The sequence below is a fragment of the Vicugna pacos genome, chromosome 1 (assembly GCF_048564905.1).
Source record: "Vicugna pacos chromosome 1, VicPac4, whole genome shotgun sequence".
NCBI classification, from domain to species: domain Eukaryota; kingdom Metazoa; phylum Chordata; class Mammalia; order Artiodactyla; family Camelidae; genus Vicugna; species Vicugna pacos.
Window position 1 is genome coordinate 42,670,829 of NC_132987.1, and position 24,283 is coordinate 42,695,111.

At 41.7% G+C, this 24,283-nt stretch overlaps 1 protein-coding gene across 4 annotated transcripts in view; it reads right to left on the minus strand.

Moving 5' to 3' along the window:
• Positions 1 to 24,283, minus strand: part of TNIK (TRAF2 and NCK interacting kinase) — a 357,941-nt gene that overhangs the window by 46,951 nt on the left and 286,707 nt on the right. For 2 of the 4 annotated variants that reach the window (XM_006200805.4, XM_006200804.4), the window contains exons 13-18: positions 23,597 to 23,707; positions 22,673 to 22,759; positions 21,405 to 21,593; positions 12,482 to 12,646; positions 9,645 to 9,884; positions 6,575 to 6,681 (exon numbers count right to left, since the gene is read on the minus strand). In XM_006200805.4, coding sequence (XP_006200867.1) covers positions 6,575 to 6,681; positions 9,645 to 9,884; positions 12,482 to 12,646; positions 21,405 to 21,593; positions 22,673 to 22,759; positions 23,597 to 23,707 — 899 coding nt within the window. The remainder of the gene's footprint in view (positions 1 to 6,574; positions 6,682 to 9,644; positions 9,885 to 12,481; positions 12,647 to 21,404; positions 21,594 to 22,672; positions 22,760 to 23,596; positions 23,708 to 24,283) is intronic. The other 2 variants (XM_006200807.4, XM_006200806.4) reach the window with 1 other exon arrangement.

The following is a 24,283-nucleotide window of genomic DNA, read 5'->3' on the forward strand; positions in this document are numbered from 1 at the left end:
AGTCCCATCCCCAGTGCAAAGGGGTAAAGAGAGTGCTTATGCGACCATGCATTAAAGGGGTCAATGGTGATAACAATCATGCCATCCTCTGTGGATTCTGAATCAGAACGGCAGGAACTCTTGACCCAACTCTTGGGTCATCACACCAAATGCATTAGTTCTGAAATGGCAGCTCTTCAAAGGAGGTTTCTTTAAACCCCTGTTCCTGTGCTTGGAAAATACTTGAAAATATTAAAAGCTAGAAATCAGGAAGCAAAGCATGCAATCTCTGAATCAAGAGATACTCAGCTATATTTCACTATATGATATATCATCTTCTAGTGTTTTTTCTTTCATATGTATGGAAGCACACTGTATATTCAATTTTGCATCTTGCTTTTTTTCCTCTTAAACTGCACTGTGAGCTTCTTATGCTTCTAAAAACAATAATGGCTGCACAGCAGTCCATTATATAGATGAATTAGTTTAACCAATCTTCTATCGTTAGGTGCTTCCATACATTGCTATGACACGTAATACCGAAATAACCATCTAGATGCATACAAATATTCAACCACATCTCTCCTGGAATTGGAATTCTTGGGTGGAAGGGCATGAAATGGAGTATATATGTGCACATATGTGTGTATGTGAATGTATAAACACGCTGCCAATTCTCACTGAATTCTTACCGGACTTTATTATGAACAGCTGACTAATATGTAAAAAAATAATATCTTGCTGTTTTAGTGTAGTTTAAAAAAATTACTGTTGAGGTAGAATAATTTTTATTCACATTTATTTGTTATTTGTAATTCCTCTTCTGTGAATGACTTAAGTTCTCTGCTCACATAGCTAGTGATATCTTTGCATTTTAAAAGTTCTTGCAGGAAGTCTTCATATACATTGTCCATTATCAAAAGGAGGTGTGTTTGAAAGTAATTATTATTAAGTGCTAAATCAAGAACTAATTCATTTGTTGGCAGGCTAGCAGCCCCCAGTGGTTATAAGCCTAACTATATTATTCATCCTCATATTGTTACTACCCCAAAAATAGTGCTATTTATTCACTCACTCAGTTGGTCTATATGTGGCAGGGAGATCCGGTAATGAACAAGACACAGCCGTGCCCTCTGCCAGCTCAACCTGACACACACAGCTACCTTCACTCATGCTTTGCCTGCAGTGAGCACAGGGCAATATGGGAGCACGAAGCAGGGCCCCAGGCCACGTGGGGTGATCACAGGGGCTTGTGCGGAAGAGGAGACATCTAAGCAGTGGCGGTGGGAGGCAACTGGTGAGATTTTTATGATCTTGTTATAAAAATAAGCAGCATTCTCAAAATTTCTAGTAAGCTCTTTCTGTTTAATTTGTAAGTCACAGACCTTTCCATTTTTCCTTTAGACTTCTGTAATGTTGGGCCTAAGTGGATAATTTAGTAAGACCTGAAATTCAAAGCTCCTACCCACTGCCGTCCAACCGCCTAGGGAACAGCATGGGCCCCTCCAGGTTTTCATCATCTTCAGTTCCTTCCCCAAAGAGAATTCCACTAACAGAGTCATCATAGCACTATGATTTTAATGCAGTGAGATATCACATTCGAATGTAATTCTCTGCTTTCATTTTGCTCTGCCCATTTCGAGCGTCTCAAGTGGGTACCAGGCAGTCTGCACTGTGTGGGTGTCAGATGCTTCACATATAAATGTGAAAATAATATGGCCCCTTCACTTGAGACACTTGCAGCTTAGTCCATAAAAACCTGACCACAAAATGGCATCATGACAGCAGCAACTAAACCAAATAATTTACTTTCGAAAACACAAGAGCCTTGCTTTGGGGTAATGTATTTGGCATAGCCATTTGGTCAAGTTAAAAAATTCTTAAATATTAGGTTATTGGAAGACATAGCTGGTCCTGCAAAACATATGTTAAAATAAATATATCTTTATAATTTAGTAATTTGATCATATAAATGTAGAATTTATGACAATATTCACCATTTAAGTTTTTATGGTAAAGGGGTTGCTAAGCCAAGCTAACAGTAAAATCAGTTGCAGAAGTGAGTGTTGGTAAACTTAGGGAAGACTTTAAAAATTTTTGATATTTTTATGGCATTCCTTTGTGATACTACTAGCATCCAAATGATTGAAATAGATTTGGATCCATGATGGCAACATCCCCCCTCCCTCTACTTGAAGAATACCTAAAACGATAAATGTGTAATACTTCTGAAATGCCCACCTTTTAGATTTTTCATTTTTTCATAAAGAAACAATCCTATCTTCTTTTACTCCCAAGTAATGAATTCTTCCTCATTGTCTTCTTTTATTTAACAGTAGTGGTCAAGAATTATTTCAGTATAATTAATACATTCTAAAAATATTTTTTCTAAAAATTACATTGAGGTAAGGGCCATGGGCATACTGAAGTTCCTTGGTGGGTGCTCTCATTTTGTGGAGATGTAGTGTTCTTCATAGTAAAAAAAAAAAATCTATCGAGAGAACAGAGGTCTGTGAGCTCTGAGCATCTCCCCTGGTGGCTGTGCTGCGGTAGCAGGGTCCAGCTCTTTGTTCGAATGCCACACTCCTTTGATCATTTAACCAAAACCTTTCCATTAAGCACCTGCTCTGTGAGACCACTGGACCAGTATGAGGGATAGGGGAGGGCACCGGGCACAGGGCAGGCAGGCAAGTTACAACATAGTCCCAGGGATGAGACATGCACTGTGGAGACAACAGACAGCAAGGCAAAACTCTATACGCTGACTGAGGGTCTGTAAATAAGATTGGAGTTTGGGAACAATGCATGCAGCCTGGAGTGGTCAAGGGTGGTGTCAGGAAGGAGACAGGACTTGATTAGACTTTGGAGGGGTGAGCAGGAAGGCTGGGGGAACAGCCTGAGCAAAGATACAGCAGCTGGGGTTTTCCTGGGGCTCGTTGGTATAGAGGACACCGCCTTCTCTGAGTACCACGTCTGTGTTAGGAAACCATGGGAGGGTGGTCGTCAGAAGAAATGGGTGGCTTATGCAGCAATAGTCTGTAAAGGCTGGCAGAGAAAATGGACCTCCCAGGACCAGTTTATGAATCACTCACTGGCCAGGACAGAGGCAGGGAGGAAGCTGCTGCCATATGAGATGATAAGGCCTGGGCCAGGGCCGTCCTGGTATAAAAGAGGGGCCTGGGTGTCAGCAGAACCAGCCCCGCAGGGATAAATGTGCATCTCTGACTGGGGCTCAGGGTCTCTCTCCGTGTGATGCTAATTGGATCCCAAGAGCATTAAATCCCTGACCTGGGCCTCATTAGCCCAAGTCTGCCCCACCAGAGCTAACCAGTGTGGGTGTTGATCTTGATAGATTGCTACTTTTGCTGCCGGAGTATGATGGAAGTGTAACCATGTATAGAAATAGGGAAAACTTTAAAATGCCTTTTCTACCTTCTTTATTTTGGGGATAAAATATGAGTGTTTTGAGAAAATGTCACATTGTTCATATTTTTCTCCTCCTTATTCTGTAGTCATCTGGTCTGGCCTTGGGGCCAAGGGGCCCGAGATAAATGCTCTTAGAAGGGCTCAATTTCAGAAGACTTCCATGAAATAAGAGATTTCTCTCGTTCACATACTAACTGAGCCTACTCAGATCCAAATGTGTAAAGACTTGAAAACATTCATATAGATTTCTTTAAATGCTAACTCTTAGTCCAAACATTTGCCATCCTGCAGACAATGCTGTTTGGTCTATAAAACACACAGCAAAGTGAAAATCATTCCATTTACTTGAGTCATATAAAAAGTCAAAACAGCAAATTAGGATTACGAAGTGATTTCTTGGCCCAAATACTTGGGCCAAGTCTATAATTAACTGGCTGACTGCCAAAATTCATTTTACTTTGTTCTTTGGTGACACAGCCAGTGAAAACGAACGAGCCATGATGGGACAGAGAGTTATTTTTTGAATTTAAGCGTTTAGTCACTGGATTTTGACTGGGTGTTACAGGCTTAATTTCAATCTTTTCATACTCCGAATATACTCATTTAATCAAATTTTAATTTGCTTTAAAAGAACACATGAATCAAAGTTAAATGTTAAAGTACATGGAATGTTTTTAAACAGAAATTTAAAAAATGAACAAATCAAATCCTGATTTAAACTCAACTGATCACCTTGACAGCAGAAGGCATTTGGGAGTCCATACGGCATTGCAAAGGACAAATTTAAAGAAACATTTTTTTTTTTATAGCTTTATGGATGGACAGTTGTCTGACAAATGCTACAGAAAGAACTATGAGGACTTCACTGGAACCAACAGAAAGTAGGAGAGTCTCTGTGTTACGGTAATGCCCCCCCAGTGAATCGCATCTCCCAGTGTCCATGTCCCTGGGTATTTCCTTTACATACTGACTGGGGACTTGGCCATGCGACTTATGGTCCCAATGGGACATTAGCAAAGACGATGGAAGCAAAGGCTTCCAAAGAGCTTGTGTATTGGGGCTTTCCCTCTTGTGATGCTGTCCTGAAATCACCAGTCAAGAACTCCAGGATGAAAGGTACAGCTCCAGTGCAGCTGCAATAAGTGAGCCCAGGTGAGACCAGCAGAACAACGTTTTAGCCAACCCAAAGGATCATCAGAAATAACACACCGTTACTCTTCCAGGCCACTACATTTTGGCGTGCTTTATTATGCAGCAAAACTGAACTAAAGCCATCCCTACCATGGTAAATATACCGAATCCTAAAACATTTAAAAATGCAATCCAATCAAGAGTTGCATAGTCTGATTCACATCTTAAATACTGGTCACTTGGAGATACGTGATTGCAAGAAGTAGACTTGCTGGGCAGGATTTTTCCACCTGGCAGAGATGGGGGATTCTCCATCTTTCCCTTCCCTGCAGTCCCTCCGGCTTTCATTGTAGGTAAACAGTTATTACCTCTTAGCTCACTTCCTCCCTACCTTCACCATAAGCAGAAAGGGTTGGCTGTCTTCACAAGGTCTGCATTCTTTGGACAAAGTACAATGTTTAAGAGGTTCCCGGGGAAAAGCACATGTTTTGCAAGCCACTGACCATCAAACAGCAGCTATCTTGGGTTCTAAGGTCATTAAAATTAAACATTTCAGAGGGAACAAAGAGCTGCTTTTCATTTGACTATAAAACAATAGTTCTCTTTCTTTGGTTGTTAGAGGGGAAACGACTTAAAGTTGAAGTGATGCTTGATCTACAGCAATGAAAATTATAAGCAACTGATCCAGGGAACATGGCCTGGGGGGCAGGGTTCAAAGAAGCAAGAAGCACTGATAACTGGGGACTTATCACCACTGGAAGAGGCAGACGGGTAAAGTTCAGGCCAGCAATCCGGGCTGACATTCCTTTGGCTCCCTGGGCACAGTCCAGTCCACAGGCTTCCCCAGGGCTGCGTAGCAATACCAGCTCAGCGGGAGTCTGACAAGTCGTGAGACAAACAATGGCTCATTCAGGGCTTCCTGCAATTGGCAGCTCCACTCAGAACTGGCCAGCTTCTTTGCCATAAAGGGACTAACGTTCTTAGTACCATTTCACCTTAATTATGGACTGACTCCTTCATAAGGCTTTTCATGGGAAGGGAAACATTAAGGCTTTATGATCAAAAGCATTCCCTATTTTATTGATCAGTACAAATAGTCCTAACCTTCATTTCCAGTCTCCCCTTCTCTTTGACTAGCAAGAGAGAGTCCTCCGCTTATTATGAACACAACGAAGGCGAATAAAACAGCCTGCCCAAGATCCTTTTTATAGTCTCAGCAGAGGCCATGTGCTATTTCAGCTGCTCTTAAAAAGGAGCCTACTCATTGTGAAAAATCCGAGGGAAGCTTGATGAACGAGAGCAGCAAACAGCATCAGTCACCACATAAAATCTGCTCAAATACTGTAAGGATACTGTTTATTTTCCAGCTTCTCTTGAGACCCCTACACCAAGCAGTAGGTGGGTGCAGCTTCCTGACTGTAGGAATACAGCTGGTAGAACTTTCTAGGCGAGCACAGAGCAACAGAGGTAACATGACTGTATTTCAGTGACCCTCCCTAATGCCAAAGACATAATTTCCTCATAAGAACGAGTCCTTCTGTAATTTGCCAAGTTAGGGAAGCCCTGCAGCTGGTCACTCTCTCATTTCTTTGGCAATTACTTTGTCTCAATAGTTCCCAGGGCACATTTCTTGACCTGATGCTAAAAATCACCTCAAGTCAGGCTGACTTCATGAAGTGGCCTCTGAAGTAATGGTCAGGGATACTGCAACCAAATTTCTATTTGTAGTTTTCCCCCTACAATTTAACAACTGTCAAGTTAAGGTAAACTCAGTTGGCTTCTGGGTTGATTCATTCATTGATTCCCTGATTCATTCATTCATCTGTTCATTCATGAGCCCCACTTCCATACACTGATTTCTGTGAAAGGCTACTGAAGAAATAAAAGGCGTGTGTCCTGCCCACCAAAGCTTACAGTCTGGGTGGCCAGTCAACATACCTCTGAAGTGAAAAAAGAATGAAGACATGTTTTAGGAAAGCAATCATGACCATAGTAGGTGGGGGTTTTTCCCTTCACCTTAACCATCTTCCTTCCCTACCTTGCTCTGATGGGTTGAGATCCTAGTCTGGGTCCCAGAGCACTACCATTTCCAGGAGAATTCTTTCTCGCTAATGCTGGGGATATAGAAGTTGTTCTTTGAGGCACCTGAAAGAAAACCAGAGTTCAGAAATACTTTCCATAAAGTAGCTTCCAGAGGAGACTGTCTGAAAAGCAGCCTACTCCTTTTCTACAATTTGCCAAGAGATACAGAAACTATCAGAAACAGGAAAGAAACATGTTTTATTTCTCAAAGAAATATTTAACTCTCTAAACAACATCAAACAAAAGAGGCACCTTCAGCAAACATTAAGGAGTACAGTCCTTAATTTTAAAGACAAATTTAGAAACAGAGCAAACTAATTATTTTGATTCACTGGGCAAAAATAATTGACCTCCTTCATTTGCACAAGTGTGGTGGATACCAGAAATTTCTTTGGGGTATCATTAACTCAGCTGATCGTTGGAAATTGCATCAGATGAGAGCCATCCGGATAAACTGAGTTCCATTTTTAACTCAGAACACAATTGATGAACAGATAAGGAGATTATGAAATCTGGTGAGAAACTAGGGTATCGGGCTAGGACTTGGGACAGAAGCCACACGTCAGTGAGCTCAGAGAAGCTACTGCAAGGGATCCTGAAGTGTTTCCACTTCCTGATCAACTTGTAGTCACAAATTAAAAACGAACCCCTAAACATTGTGCTTTGGAAGGTCAATATGCAAGCATAATACAAAACAGGATTAATACTGAAAATCCTAGACGGTCTTCAAAAAAAAAAAAAACAAAACTATGCGAGTACCAGTCAGACTGTGAGGTAGAGTGGGAAGATGTATCATTAGTTTATCAGGGGTCTAAGGTAGAATTCAAATACACCTCATTTTATGAAACATTTTTTAATGAAATAAAATACTGTTAATTGCGCCAACTGAGTTCAACATGAGGAAGAGGAAAAACTGTTTATGAGACGTGACCAGGAAATGAAAGCAAAGATAACCTGTGACAGTTAGTTGAGCTAAACATTCGTCAGGTGCTTTAATTTTTATTTATTTTTGGAGGCTCTTTTAAAATGGATTTGTATTTTGTACTAGATAGCTTTATAGCACATTTCATTTTTATTTATTTAATTGAAGTATAGTTGATTTGCAATGTTGTATTAGTTTCAGTTGTAGAAAAAGTGATTCAGTTACACACACACACACGTATATATATATTCTTTTTCAAATTCTTTCCCATTATAGGTTATCACAAGATATTGAATATAGTTCAATGTGCTTTACAGTAGGACCTTGCTGCTTATCTAGTTTATATATAGCAGTGTGTAAATGTTAATCTCATACTCCAAATTTATCCCTCCCCCACCTTTCCCCTTTGTTAACCCTAAGTTCATTTTCTATGTCTCTGAGTCTATTTCTGTTTTGTAAATAAGTTCATTTGTATAATTTTTTTAAAGATTCCACATATAAGCGATATCATATATTTGTCTTTGTCTAACTTACTTCACTTAATATGATAATCTCTAGGTCCATCCAAGTTGCTGCAAATAGCATTATTTCATTCTTTTATGGCTGAGTAATATTCCATTGTGGTATATATATATATATATATATATGATCACATCTTTATCCATTCTTTTGTCAGTTGTACTAGACATTTTAAAATTGGGCTTTGTTTTAATATTATTGTTTAATATATTAAATGATATTTAACATTGATACAAATTCTATTGGTTATTATAATACATTTTAAGATAAAGACCTAGAAAGACAAATCAGCCAAGTGAAGCAGAATGACTCTATCAGTGTTCCCGCCTGCTCAAGTTCAATATTACTACTACTCTTCTTCCCTTTTCATTTGCTAAACTGAAACAGCTGTAGAGAGAAAGTCTAATGAATTACTAAAAAGCTAAAATCTTTGTATCACTCTAAATTTTTCTTGCAGAATCATAAACGTGTGCTTGTGCATTTTTAGAGCATGGACCAACACCCTCAAATGTTTCTCCAGCTCTCGTGTCTGTTCCTCTGCCCACCCTATTTTCCAGGTTGAACTTTGCTCCCTAAAGGACCTTTCTTGATGGTATCTCTGCTTCCACAAGAGGAGGACACCAACAAAAAGAGCCACTATCTGCTAATTCCACTCTCAAAATAACGAAAATCCTGGTATAATATCCTTTTGAGAGGAAGATGAGGGAAAATACTTGAAAATCATTGGGTGAAAAGTATTTTTTTTTCTCCTGGGATCAACAGTGGTATTGATCTCAGGAAAGTGTGAGACATTCTGTTCAGGATGAGTTCAGGAGAAAGGGGAATCCTGAATTGGAAAGGATCTGAGGCAAAAAATTCTCCAGTATTTTGAAATACTTCCAGGTTGTCTGTAATGAGATGCATGGTCTCATTCCAGGACTTTTTTTTTTTTTTGTAATATATAATAACTTGGCAGGGGCAAAAACTAAACAAATGAAACCAAACTCAGGGTTGTTCTGTCCAGTGGGATGACTGGTCATTCTGCCCTACAGTTTAATCCTCAGTAATTCATTAAGGTTGGAATTAAATTACAATGTGGCTCAGTAGGAACCTTCCTTAAGTGGAGCCAACTAAACTATTCTAAGTGCAATACGATCTTGTGAACACCTGAAATCTGGTTTCACTTTGTGTTATTAAAAACAGGAATAAATAGATTTTCTACTTTTTATCTGGAAGTTTTAAATTTGTCCAGACAGAGATTAAGTCATCTATGGAAAATATCCATATTATTCTATTTCTTAATATGAAGAGTAAAAGAACAGTTTGGAATGCTTCGGGTTGAGAGTTCTAATCCTGGATACAGGATGTATGCTTCCAAGTCAATCAATCTACCTGAGCTTCCATTTCTTTGGGGAAAAGGGAGGTCAGAAGTGATAAATGACAATCCAAATCTTAGCTTGGGAATGAGAAGGGACCAAAAAAACACGAGAGGGGACGATGCTTTGGTGATGTCATGGTCTTCACTATGAGGACAGGTCTGGAACAAGGGTAGTAATTACAGTGATGACGATGACAGTGATGATGATAAAAGCCGTGGTAACATTACCTTTGGTGGAATGTCTTCTTCCTGTCGTAACCAAGAGCTTCGGTCAAACTTCTCAATGCGAGTGGGGAGAGGAGGGTTTTCAGAGGTGGGATCCGAGTTCTGGCGCGGCATCTCAACGCGGTGAGAGGTCACGCTCAGAGCCTCCTGAAACCCAGAGAGGCCCTTTGTGGGCTGCTCGTGCACCGACTGGGAGGCGGTCAAGGCAGGTCCCTGGGATTTCACAGCTACCAGATGTGGGATCTAAGCAGCAAACCAGCATGACAGCAGCATTACTGAGCAGATCAGCTAGGACCTTACTCGGCGGAAGGGAAGATAAAATTTGGGGGAGAAAGAACTGGAGTACAAGAGCCCACCACAGCTTCTATAGCATCCTTTTAAAAGCGCTCCCGAATTTCCCATTTAGAGCTGTAGGGCTGAACCTGGGTTCCTAGCAAAGAATTAAACGATGGACTTGGGACTGCTAAGGAGTTGGTGAAATAAATGTGATGATAATAACAATAACATTTTTTGTGAATATTTACCGACCAGCCAAACAATCTATTTACAAGCACTTCTCTTCTAACGTTACGAACTTCCTCCTTTAAACTTCCTAACGTTGACTTTAGAGAGTGCTCCATGAAACAAGAACTGCTCTGAATATCTTACTTCTTATGAACTCACTAAATCCACCATGAGACAGACACAATTATTTTTCTCATTTTACACATGAGAATGTACAGTAGAGAGAGGTTAAGTAACAAAGTAGATTTCACAGCTAAACGTGCTGTTTCCGGATTGTAACCTACACATACCCCACGCCCACACATCTAGCAACTACGCTGCCCTGCTTTCTGGGGACCTGGTTTTCACCTGTTGGGAGATCATATATCTCTTGACACCTGGACGTTTCTTTCAGAGCTGTAAGCCTCACAATTTGGCATATGTTGACGCTGTTTATGCAGGGAAGACATGCAGTCTTTGGGTAAGAATGTGGCTCTTTAAGACAAATCATTAAAATCTAGAGTTTGGGGGACCTTGTACCATTAGCACTGCTTACACTTTATTGTCTGTGCTTATGTAAGCCTGTCTCCTCCTCCATCACCAAGGTAAGTTCCCTGGAGACACGAGCCATGTCTGATCTCTTATCTCTGAGTCTAGCACTGTGCCTGCCATGTGGAAAGTGGCCAGTCAGTTTTGGCTGGGTACTTTCTAAATGAAACTTAATTCAACAAACATTAACCTAGTATCTGCTTTGTGCAAGGGACCTACCAGACCGTCTTTGGACTGAAATCTCAGCGCCCAGACTGCAGGGGGCATTTCCACAGCCTCTTCTACCAGCCTGGTCCAGTTCCTGTCGCCCTTGAGGTCTAACCCCTGGAGCAGCCCTGCCCCAGCCTCTTTAGACCTGCTTAGGTTTGAAATCCGGACTGTTATTAATTATAGTTCAGAAAAAATTCTCAAAGTCCAATTTGGCTCAATGATCCCCTTCAGCCAGAATAGGACTGTAAGCAATTGAATTTACACCAGTGTTAAATATAATTAAATGCATTAAACAAAGCTTATTCTAAAAATATGTAGTACAAAATACAAACCTACTTTACAAGAGCCCCCAAAATAAAAATAAAAAATGGAAGCACTTGAAGAATGCTTAATCCGATTAGCTGCCACCAGGCTATCTACATCTTCACTTCTTAATCCCTTTATAAAGTTTCACAAGTTTTCCCTTTTTTATAGGGCAAAAGTACCCAAAAAGGTCAAAGTTAGGGGTTTTAAAGGAGGATATTTGCATGTTAAAAGAGAAGTTTCTATAAAAATGTACCCCATGGATGGTTAGGTCTGGACTAATTGTATACAGATAAAACCAACCAACGGAAAGACATGCTAAGCTGTCTAGTACTGAAGAATCTTGGACCTCATAATCTAAAGGCAAACTGAAACCCAAGAATCCTCAATTGTATCACTACTCTTAAATTTGAACGGCATTCTGAAATCAAAAGTGACCTCAAAATATTTTGTGGAACTAGTAACACAGGTGGATGCCTGGCAGAAATTTAAGGCATCTGGGTGAAAACAGCTGCATTATCTTTATTTTTTCATGAGATTTCATACTTCATTTCAATTCATATTTCATTTTGGTATGTAAAATTTTAAAGATCCTCTAAAACCTCTAGAAACGTCCTCCTTATGTAAAAGTGGAGAAATCTTCTTTTCTTCTTCAAATAGCTTAAAACAGTGGTTCTCAAACTTTAAAGCACATCAGGATCATCTGAAAGCTGCTAAGTCACAGACCGCCAGGCTGCCCTATCCCCAGAGTTGCTGACCCGCAGATCTGGGATGGGCCTGAGAATCTGCATTTCCACCAGGTTTCTGGGTGATGTTAGTGCTGCTGCCAGGTGACCACACTTTGAAAACCACTGGCTTACAAGACACCGTTTCACTTAACCCAGTCCATTTCATTTTTTCCAGTTTCAGGCTCTTGCCAAAATCCCAGGGAACAAAAGATGATAATCTGTATCTATCAAAGGTCTATACAAATTTTGGTTTTAGTAATTTTAACTAAAAGGATGCTTGTTCTGACCTGGCAGGAACTCCTATGGGTCTCCAGAGAAGCCAGTTTACCAAGAAGTGATTTTGTGGGTGGCTCAAAGCTAAGGATGGTGCTTTTTTCTTTCTCATCCTCCCTTTATCCTTCACATTCAGTGGGGCCTTCTGTGTTAACTAGAGATTCTGTATTAAAAGCCATCCTTTGGCTGGTCCTTAGCCTGAATCCATGTTACAATTCCCTGGACTTTCATTAGGTTTTATTAGGTAACTGCATATCCTGCTGAAAAACCCAGTGGAAGGGAGGGAGAATGTACCTGGGGATCGACTGGTCTGAGCATGGGGGGTGTCCGAGCAGGCTGAACCCCACTGATGCTGAAGGACTCCGACCTCGGGGGCAGGTTGGGGTCCGATATCCTGTTGGCAACCTTGTGCGGCATGGCAGGTGAACTCTGCCGGTTGAGCCTTGATCGTTCTTCTACCTAGAAGCAAAAAAAAAAAAAAGAAAAAAAAAGAAAGAAAGAAGAAAAAGAAAAAAAAAGAATGCCTCAATGCTCACCAGACAGAAGCCGATTTACTTCCTCGTAAGGATTTGCTGTAGTCAGCTGCACAGCCATTTTGTGTCCCCCTGATCAATTCATTAAAAATAAACCCCAAACTTTCCATGTCTGCTCTGCATCGAGAATTTGCAAAAAAGCTTTTTTTTTTTGGTCAGAGTAAATACTGGCATGAAAAACACACAGAACACTTAAGACATCACCCTTCCGTCACCCATTATCTTGTGCTCTTTTGCTGGCTGGGAATTTGGGACCTGCCTATGAGTGTATCTTGTGTCAGTGGGAGTACCGTCCTGCCGGATGGTCACAAAGCCGGGACCAGGGAGGGAGCGAGGCAACTATGGGGGCACCACAACTGCTGGGGGGAAACAGAAAACTGCCTTGAGTTGACTCATGGGAAAGGGGGGGCCACCCAGGAGGGCTGACAAGAGGATGAGGCCGAGTGCACCGCCTCCACTTCGTCACATGCTCTCCTGGTGGGCAAGTGGGCGTCTCAATTAAGGAGCATGGCCTGACTTAAATAGATTTCCTGGGTCATTTTCTTTTTCTCCCCTAAGGGCCTTTTCTCTTCAGTTGTCTCTCCCTGCTCTCTAAAATACACTGCATTCCTTCCATTTCCAGCCTGGGCTTCCCGGCCCCACCATCTCCTCTTCCCCCAGCTTCTCCACACTTAGCCTTCATTCTTGTGTCTCCTCCTCTCCGTCCTCCAGCCCTCTCTCCTCTCTGGACGGTTCATGTCCTTGTCCTTTCCTTTCTTGCAGAGTCTCTCTCAGCCCGGAGGGGATAACTGATCGGAGTGCTTCCCAGGGAAGGCTCCCAGGACGAGGGAAGGCCCTCTTTACAGGTAGAAGTTACCCCCAGTTGCAGCAGGCAGACTGCGGCACAGGACAAATTAAAGGAAAATTTAGGTAAACAAAATGTACCCCGTAAGACCTGATTTACAATCTTCAACAACCTCAAGAGGTCTAGCACTTTTCTTCCAGATCCATCTTATCCTGTCCTTTACTTCTTTAGGGTCAATTTGACAGCTGTAATTTCCACACCCACCAGGGCAAGGTGCCCCACCCCAATGTCCCTTAACTCTCTTCTGTAGACTTGCTACGCGTGTTGCAAGAGCCTGTCAAGGAACTTACAGGAAGGTCCTCAAGACACATTTGTATGTAGCAGCTAAGAGTCTTCATTCCTTTTACTGCCTGATTTGAAATACAAATTCAAAAGAGCTATTCTCTCCCACCCACCCCCATCCCATTTCGACTCTTTTTGGAGGCAGACTCAGTCTCACATAGTGAGTCTGTTTTTTTAAGCTCTCATATTAACCACAAACATGCTAACGTGTTAAGATGTCCTACAGTATAGAAAACCACCCTTCTGCCTCTATTTAGGGTTGCTCTGAACACCTCTTCTCCCACCATGGCTGTGCGGGGTACACCCAATTGGCATCCAGTTGACTTTGGTTTTAAAATTCCATGTCCCAGAAGCTTACCACATACCAAATAAGCCAGGAATAGAAACCAGAACATGTATACTTTGTGTATGTTTGTGTGCAAAGTATTATATCAGCAATAATCATTTGGCTAGCACATTAAGCAAAAGGGGAAAAAACAAGCCAGCTTTGAGGTAAGACCACAAAGAAGAAAAAGTTCTGCAAAGACAGCCCTATATAAACTGACACCAAGGCATGTAACGTATTGCTTTTCCAAATACTAGACTCTCTGAAAAGAAGGTGCCTATTTCCAGACCACTGAAGTTAGTCAAATAGTAGCTGTTTTCTTAGATCATTAATAGATAAATCACACGTATGAGCACCCTCACTACCTGAACACTCACCAACCAAACCATTGCTGTCTGAGGTCAGGAATCTAAGAGGTTCAAACTCGTTTTCGTATTATTACTTGGCTATCCAAACTACAGCCACTTATTAATCGACATTTAAGAACCAAATATTGTAAGAGACTGAAAAATACTTGTCATTATTTTTTTTAGGTGTAAAACCTCCTCAGACTGTTTTAAACCCACATTCAGAGACAGTACATTAAAAATAATAGTTAAAAAAATCTGTTCCCTAAGACTACATTTTGAACAAAGAAACCATTTTTGAGGTAAAGAATTCTTTTGGCAACTGCCAGCAACAAGGCTCAAGTAAAGGAAGCAACCTTGCCTCTAATGGGACCACGGGCCACATGGCCGTAAAGCTGTCGTTAGAAATGCACAGGGCACAAAGGGGAGGTGCTGCTTTCCATGGGCAGTAAATGAGTTTAATTAGTCATTGAGATATAATGTACTTCTGGTAACATTTCCTATGCCTTCTACCAGTTAGTTTACACACTAAATCCTACCATTAGTACGTTTCAGTTTGTACCATTCTAAAATATAGGATGTAAATAATCTATTGTTCCACTCTGAAGATTATTTCCAGCTGAGTCCAATGTGGTGAAATTTCCTGGGTTGGAGTTGCTTGAAGAAATTTGAAAATCTATGTGACAAGTGTAACAATGAGGAATCAGGCTACTCTATCTTAAGAAAATCTTTTCTCAAAGTCTTTAGGATGATATTACTGCCTGTTGCTTTTACACCAAAAGAATAGCATGAGTATTGGAGCAAAGACATCAAATCAAATATCCTAATGACAGTTTCACACGGATGGGGGGGAAGCTGCGTAGCGTGTCCAGGAGCAGGCCCTTCTGCTTATTGTGATATTGGGAAAATGCCTGACTCCTGACCCACCACATCTTATGTCTATAAGTTGAATAGTAAGTGAGCAAAAAAGAAAGTGTTTTTTTTCCTCCCCCAGATTAAGAATATATAAGCTTGAAAACTGGGTTACAATCAAGATATGTTTCAATCTGTCTTTCATGAAACTAAAAAAAAACAAAAACAAACAAACAAACAAAAAAAACTATTAGCTAAGCCTCTGCCCCAACCTCCTGCTGCCAAGAAAATGTAAAATAGCAGAAAAACCACCAGAAAAGACTAGTGGCATCAGACATAGTGGCAAGGTGCCAGACCATGACAACAAAAGATACATATTACAAAGGATCGCACACTTGATGAGATTATCAATGAATATAGAGAACAATCTTAGGAGAGTCTGATTAATTTTACTATAAAATCCATTTTTTTCCCCCTTGGAAGGTTTATTTTAATATCAGAGCTAAAGTAACTTTGGAGAGGTTTGGATCCCCTCTGCAGAAATGCTATACTATTTATTACAGCGTTATAGGGAGAAAGAAAAAAATAACTGTGGTCTCAGAAATAAAATTCTGCTCCAGGCAGGGCTGTGTCATCTATTGGGAACTACGGGAGCGATGTCTAAGGCCTTTGAGATGTATAAATGCTGCATAAACACAGAAGGCCTGACAATAAGTGTGTTGATTGCAAGATTTCAAAATAAATTTTCAAAATAAATAAAAATACATTGAAACATACATACGTGTAAACATTCTATCAGTGTCAATTGTTAAATTGTTTTGTACATTTGAAAATAATTCATAGCTTCCAATGTCTCCCTTAGCAATAATGAATATCTGCTAAGAGAAAATTTCAAAACAAAATTACAGAAGTAATTTTTACAATGTTGACAACAAAAATATATTTACTGTGTCATATGGGTGCATTTTAATAATACTTTCTATGATTGTAGGGTCCATGGAGTTTATGCAGGTCTTAGAAAGCCGTACTTAAGAGCCAGTATGTGGTGGATGGAATACAACCATATGGGAAATTTCTTTCTCTCTCTCTCTTTTTTTTTTCCAACTGAACAAAACAGTTTGATTATATGTCTTTACTAGCAATGCTGGAGGAAGAGAAAGAAGTCAACAAACAACTTTTAAGTCCTCATTAGGTACTCTGACCCTGCACTCACTGGTCCCATAAAGAGTTGTGTCATGCTGTCTTCTGGCAAAACCACTGGGCAAGACTGGGGCTGCCCCTTCTCTGGGGCACCTCTGAGGACGGGAGACTCTCATTCATAGAGAATGCTTATAATGCAGTCTTGCCTAAGGAGATGGATCTGGTCCACTTTCCTAAGATCTACTCCTAACCAATGATTCCACAGAAGAGTATAGCTCTTCAGGTGAATGGAGCACATAACTTAAAAGTAACGAGGCAAAAAAAAAAAAAAAGGGTGTTGGAGGGTATAGCTTAAGTGGTACAGCGCTTGCTTAGCATCCACAAGGTCCTGGGTTCAATCCCCAGTACCTCCTCTAAAAATGAATAAATAAGTAAAACCTAATTAGTGCCCCCCCAAAGGAATGAGGCAAATCTTTAGCAAGTTGAGATGGGAAATGACAGCTGTCACCAGGGAGGGGGAAGTGGAGGAGATGGGAATGCATGTGAACTGCTCACGTGAAATCCAAGCCAGACACAACAGAGACAGAACACTTATCCCTGCGGGCAACCATGGCCCTGGGAGCAAAACGGAAATACATTGAATATCATAGTTCGTACGCATTTGTTCAGTGCCTGCGGTTTCCATGGCACCTTCATATACGTGGCTGCCCACGATCCTCCCAACTCTGAGACGGGAAGTACCGATGGGGAGGCTGCACTTCAGCATGGCGACCAGACTAACCAGGGCACACAGCCACAGGAAGTGGAATGACTGGAACTCAAACAACCTCTTTCCCGTTTCCTGCCAGGTCTCTCTTATGCTAAATCTTAAGAGAGAGAAGCAGAAACTGGAGAGAGATGGGAGAAGAACTGTAAACTCTCTAAATAGTCATTTGCGACCTCATATATAAAATAATTCATATAAAACAAAAAAAAAGCAACACATGTAAAACAAGTGGAGAAGGAGTTTTTAGGTAGAGGGATTTCAAAGTCCAATGGGTTGATGGGATATAAAGAGACATTTTGGCCCATTATTTGCCAAATAAAACCATGGCCAGATGACTGGCATGCATCACCAAGAAGGAACATGATGGAGTGTTAAAAAAAAAATTAAAATACAGTCTCATGAAGTACTCTTGTAGACAGAGCATTCTGTCACTGCAGCATGGGGATAAACGTTTTTTAAAAAATTACTGCCAGGCCCAGACAATCACATGTCATTTAAGCAACAGGAATTTGCACCATTATAAAGAAGGGCATTATTAAAAAAAAAAAAAGGGATAGCCATCTTTATAAAAGTGCCAGTGTGTGTGTTGGGGGGAACTTCAAATTTTGTCAATGTTTAACAGATGTCATATTGATGTTTTCACAGAACAAATCTGACTTCCATTCCAATCCAGAGATGGTAGAGCATTCAAAAGGAGTGAGCATGCCCTCAACTCCTCCTTTGAATAGTGGCATTAATTTTTCCTTTCTGGTTGACATCTGAGAATCAAAGTCAATGTGCCTTTTAGGACAACTAGAATACTGAGTAAAAGGGGAGGGAGAAGAGCTCAATAAGATCTGCCAATAATTGCAGATTTTTCAGGAAAAATCATCCTGATGAAAGGTATAGAGCTGAGTTAGAAAACAAACACTGTAGCAGAATGCAGAAGAGGCTGCTGTGGGTGGAAGACAGTGGGGTGGTGTTTTCAATGGCACGTGGGGCAAAAAGCCCAGACCCTCTATCACAGGAGACCAGGCATAGCTCTGCCCACTCTTCCCTGGTGAAGGTATTTCACATATATATCCTGACAGAAGATGCATTTGAAAATGATAATGGTCGCTTTTATGCTACCTCCAAAAGAGAGGTTAACCCAGGTTCTTTCATCAGTTGATAATTAAGATACTGCTGAGCTAGAAATTCTGTCCATACCTCGAGTCTTGAAATGTATTTTACTGTTTGCTACTTTCAGCCCTACCCACCTCTCTATTATAAGAAAAGTAAACTGTAAATAAAGCTCTAGAAGAAAAGTTCATACATTGCTGATCAGAAGCATTGAAAGATCAAGAAGGTAAGGATCCTCACGCTCCTTTTTATTCCCATTTTAAGAAGTGGGTGTAAAAAAATGATGCATTAAATTAAGGCAATTATTTGCTCTTATTTGTATACCAGTTGCTCCAGTCTCCAATTTAGCACTGTCACTCATTCTATTATCTAAATGTTTCATCTTTTAAAATATGAACACCCACTCAAAGACTTGGGAACTGTTCCATGAATAGATAGGTGGTTAGCTGGAAGTTAGATGATGTTAACCACACCCCAGAGGATAGGATTAAGTATGAAGTCCTAAAAAAATGTTTCTACCTGTTTAGAAGTACACGAAGCCCAAAGAGCACCAGCTGCTAAAAAGCCAGGAACCTTGGAAGATGTCACCCACCAGAGGTGGCCCAGATTTAGGACAGCTGGGGAACCTCCCGTCGGGGGTGCTCGATGACACAGCCATGCTGTTTGCACACCCAACGGCTATGTTTCCTTTACTGCTAGGAGCCCGTCTGGGAAGCACAGGGGAATTAGGAGGTCTAGAAAACTGCCTTGATGACATCTGTGAAGATTTGTCCCCAGGAATGCCACAGCTTCTAAAAGCTGGGGAACTGTGAATTAGTTCTGAACAGAGGGGATAGGGCAGGAAATTTAACGATGAGGACAAATAGTGACTAGAAAACAATGATGTCAAAACGTTTAAGTTCAAATTAGAACTTGCTGGGTAGAGGTGGAAGGAAGGAAGTGGAAACTGCTTCATGTTTCCCCCTCCTTTCTGGTACATTTGTGCCTGAGGGAGCTGCACGGGGGACAGAAGAAATTCTGCGATGCTTTGCAAGACATCACAGTCTTCTCCAATGTGATCTGTAGGTGTCTCTGCTCTAAATTCATGCTTGGGCTGGGAGCGCTGAAAGCTAGGGGTCACACACCCAGACGAGGTCATTTAACAATGCAGCCTTCTTAGAGGAGTTGGGGTGCTTGTATGAATGCATGAATTCATACCCTGCCTGCCCCGAAGTCCACATGAGTCTCTCGGGCCCTCCTTGCTTGCAGTAATGGACAACGGGGGGCTCATCACTTTGGAGACGTTGGGAGACGACACACAGATGACCTGAGATCTTAACTCTCGACTGGGGCTACATCCTTGGGAGCGAGATTGCTTTGCTGATCTCACTGTGGTCCTTGAGGCTTCCTGAGGCTTCAGTTGATGTTCAAGATCAAGTCTAATAGGACAAACTGGTCCATCTTTCTTCTGTGAGGGATGCTCAATCAGGAGTCTAGATCTGGAATCATTCATGTCTGCAGGTGCTACGGGCATTAGCTTAGGAGAGGCTAGGTTTTCAGCCTTCTGAACACCTGCCACGATGGGGAGCTGTGAGTCTGGCTTAGCTGAGGGCTTCAGCCTGGCATGGCTAGAAAATGGCTTAGCGGTGGAGGAAGGCGGCACCTCTCTGCCAGCCAGGAAGCAGGTCAGCTGCTGTTTCACAGCACAGAGATTCTGCTTAGCTGGAAGAACAGGCGGGTTATTAAGGGGCCGGTGCTGTACCTGGGAGCAGGATCACAAAACTGGATGCTGACCTCGGTGAAAGAGGCCTCTGGTACAGACACAGGTAAATGCAAATCACACTTACAGACTCGAAGGGAAAATGACCAAAAGCTCTTTACGTTGAGACAAACGCTTTTCTCTGCAGATTAAGTCTTAAGTTTTAAAAGAAAGAAGTTACTCGTTTTGCAAAGCTAGTAAATGATCGTTATAAAGGATTTAAACAATACATAAGAGTACAAGAATTTTTTAAACCCTTGTAGCTTCTCCTTTCCATGAACAACCATTATCAACATTAGGACAACATAACTTTAAGCAGTTTGTATATATTTCTATGGGTCAGATAGAACAGAAAACAGAAAAGAAAACCTTGTAAGAATAAAATCTTATATAAGAAATGTGGTTCTGGTAATGGAGTAGTCTAGATAACTTGAAATAAGCTCTAGCAATAAATACCTGAAGATACTAGAACAAAATACAAAGTAACATAAAACACCCTTCTGAATGACGAGTTATGCTCACAAGAAAATAAAGGAAATCACTAGGTGCCACATTAATGACAGGACTGAAAAGCAGGGTGTTGAGCACAGGAGTTGACACACTGACTCCCTGGAAGGGTTGTTGATCTTGGCTGGAGTTATTTGGTTGTGTGCCGTACTCATTTCGTGATGAACCTTTTTTTCTTTACCATCCAAATGATTTTTAATTAGATTTTAAAAAATTGCTCATCACAGAGCCAAGTTTCCAAAAATCCTTCCTTAGTCTAGCCATTGAACAAAGGAAGGACCAAGACTTTGGAAATATTTGCACAAGAAATATAAATGACCACTGACGCTGTAAGTGAAACACAACCAAAGTCTGGGACCAACTGTGTGTTCGCTGGCATCACAAAAGATCATGGAATGTTGGTGACAATACTAATGATCAGTTTCAGGGTCTAGGTACAGACAGGGAATGATTCTACCTAGAATTCGTTATCTTCAATCACATCTTCCATGGAGAAGTCACTAAAAATCCTCATGCCACACACTCAGTTGGGTTCCAATAAGGAAAAGGATTTTCTACTTCCTATTGTTATTTACAAAAAGAACCACAAATGGATTAGATGCCTTGCCAATTCTCTATGGAAATAATGTTATGGTTCTTCCCAAAACAAAGGATGTGTGTCTCATGAGTAATTCTTTTCCAACTTGATAGCACTAGTTTAATTAACTCTACTTCTACTGGAAAAACTCATTACGGCCAAGATCCTAGCCAACTGGGCCTGGCTGTACACGCTGCTTACTTACCTCCTTGGCCCATGCTGGTTTCTCACTAGGACTCATCCCTTCTTTGTAATGGTACAGGGGCTTCTTCTCCACAGGCCTCTGCTCCTGCCGCTGATGCTGAAGGGAAACCAGGTAGTCTCTCTCTTGCTTGAGCTGTCTCTGTAGTCTTTCTGCTTGTCTCTGTTCTTCCAACTGTTTGCGCTTATATTCCTGTCCAGATCAGGAAAAGGGAGCAAAGAAAAGGCTAAATCACCATACAGAAACCATGCGCCCGTAGCAGTGAAGCATGCAATGGAAGCAGAAGAGATGATAAATAACAAAGGGCCTTAATTTCGACAGAACCACAGGAGGATATCAGGATGTGCCGCAGAGATATGCTACAGCCTCAGGGTAGCATCTACATAGAATGCGACATTTAACGAAAACATGAGTCTTATTGGCAACCCTTACAGAACACCACCCTTTGCTAAGTGACTTGCCCCTGATGAATTGCAACCAAGAAAGTGGCAATAATAAAGACCTTTGGATGGTCAGCACACAACTACTATAAGGAGACATCCTCTTCCTGGCTTAGTAATTAAACCATTCAAACATGTACAATTAAGTACAAGGATAAATAAGTAGCTAGAGATATTGCCTAAATCATCTTTTGCTTAACAAAACTTGGACCCACAAAAGCCATTAGCAAGCTTATGTACAGGCTGAAAAATATCACAGTGCCACTGAATAAAAAGTTCAGTTAAAAAAAAAAAAACAAAAATGGATACACCAAGAAACTCATTTGGAGAGCAGGGCAATAATAATAAAAAAGTACTTCAAGTGGAAGCGGCATGAGCAGGGAACACACAATGTTCCCATCGTAAGGGTAAAACTAATAGTCTGCAAATGAAATATGACTACAGAGCTGAGTGGGTTCTCATGGAAGAGGTGCACTTTGCTGTGATTATATTCCAGCATGTTGCAAATGACCTTAAAAATTACTCCACAACAAATACAGTGGGTCTCAAAAATGGTCTGAACTTATAATAAGGCTGGATTCATGCTAAGGCTTCACGAATAGATGGAGTTAATAAAGAATTCATAACAAGTGTATTAAATGTATTAAAACCCAACACAATGCGTCAGGAAACGTATTAAGTTTTAGATTTTCAAGGTCCATGAGGCTTGGAAGATCCCTTGTTCCTGACTGGCATGGAAGACAAAACACCCACACCCACAAACACACACCCACACCCACACACGCGCGCGATGCACACTGAGCAGGTCAGCTGGCTCCGCTTTCCCATTACCAGAAGTAGAGCTTGTTCATGCAGTAGCTGCTGCTGCAAGATCTCTAACTGTCTCTGCTCCTCCTCTAACTGTCGCCTGATGTACTCCTGCAGAGGTAGGCAGCAGAGAATTCAGAGGAACACCACAAGAGAAAGAGAGAGAGAAAAAGAACCAGTAATTTCAAAGGTGACAAGAGCTGCCAAGGAAAGTGTGGAAGGAAGAAGGGGGAAAAAAATACCCAGACACCTCCTCTCTTACAGGAAAGGCACAAGGCACCGAAGCCAAAGCATTTCAGCGCAGTCAAAAGCACAAGCCCTCCAGCTGCGCAGCTTGGCGCGTGGCTGTTACTATGTGGTTTTGATAACCCAGCTGTATTTTAAGGCTTTTCATTACAGGTTTCCTCTTCACGGGCTACCTGGAATTCACAACGCCATAAAGTCCAGAGGCTCCTGTGCGAGCAGCAGGGATAAAATGATGATTGAATGCCACCCTGCACTGTCTTTGTAACGAAACCATCCTGCAGTTTCATTGCACTGTCAGAATGTGATTCTAACAGAGAGAGAGTGGGGTCTGCATCGATGGCTCAAAGTCATGGAGCCCAGGGCTGCAGGAGTAGGAAAGCTCTTCAAAAGCCATGAAAGAGCAGGACTTGGCTCGTGTATCATGCTTCAGTGCTACCTTCAAAGAAGACACCCAGGGTTGGCAGAATCACAATATCAAGGTATGTCAGGGGCTCTGGCCTGGGTAGGAAGCCAGGCTGGCCGGGTGGGCTCTGCCAAGGTTGTGCATTTGACTTCTTGAATAGGTGGGAACAGTTGCTTGAGAAAGAGTAAAAGCCTGCTTAAACTGAGCAGACCTCAGAGAGGGTGACCCACACCCCAGAGAAGGCTGGTGCTGGTGTTCACGCGGGGGCCATCTGCGGGGCTCCCCGGCCCCAGCTGTACCTGCTCGTGCTCCGCGCGCCTCCTCTCCTCCTCCCGGCGCATCTGCTCCTCGTAGTGCCGCCGCTGCTCCCTCTCCTGCTGCTTCCGCAGCTCCTTCTCCCGCCTCTGTTGCTGTGGGGCGACAAGCAGACAAGCATGAAGGAAACGGGCACTGATGGGCGGTGTTGGTAAACTGGCAGGGAGACTGCAGGACCGTGGATGTGAGCTCTTCATGAGGGATGCCTGCCCGCTCGCCCAAAGGCTCCTTGCCTGTGCTACTGGGGGACACACTGGCTAGGATAGGGGTGACAGAGAGCGATTCAGTATCATGCAGAACACGCTGCTGTCTACCATGCAGGTAGACTCCCCAGGTTTATATGTCTCCCAAAAAGTCCCCATTCAGTGCGTTCTCCCAATTGGCTGATGTGAGTTTTCTAATCAGGGGTAGGTAACACTGACATACAATAAGTTACTTATTATATATTATCAAACTGTGAGATTCTTTATGCTTTAAAATACATTTGCAATGTTCACGTCATTCAATCTTTTCGACACCACATAGGGCACACGTATCATAAAGAAAGCAAAAACCAGAGAAGTGAAGTGACATATTCAAGGCCATAAAGTAATTGTGGCTGAGGGTGCAGCTGAACTCACTGACTCCCACCCCGTCCACTCCCCTTTCTGATACACTATACTGCCTTTCTT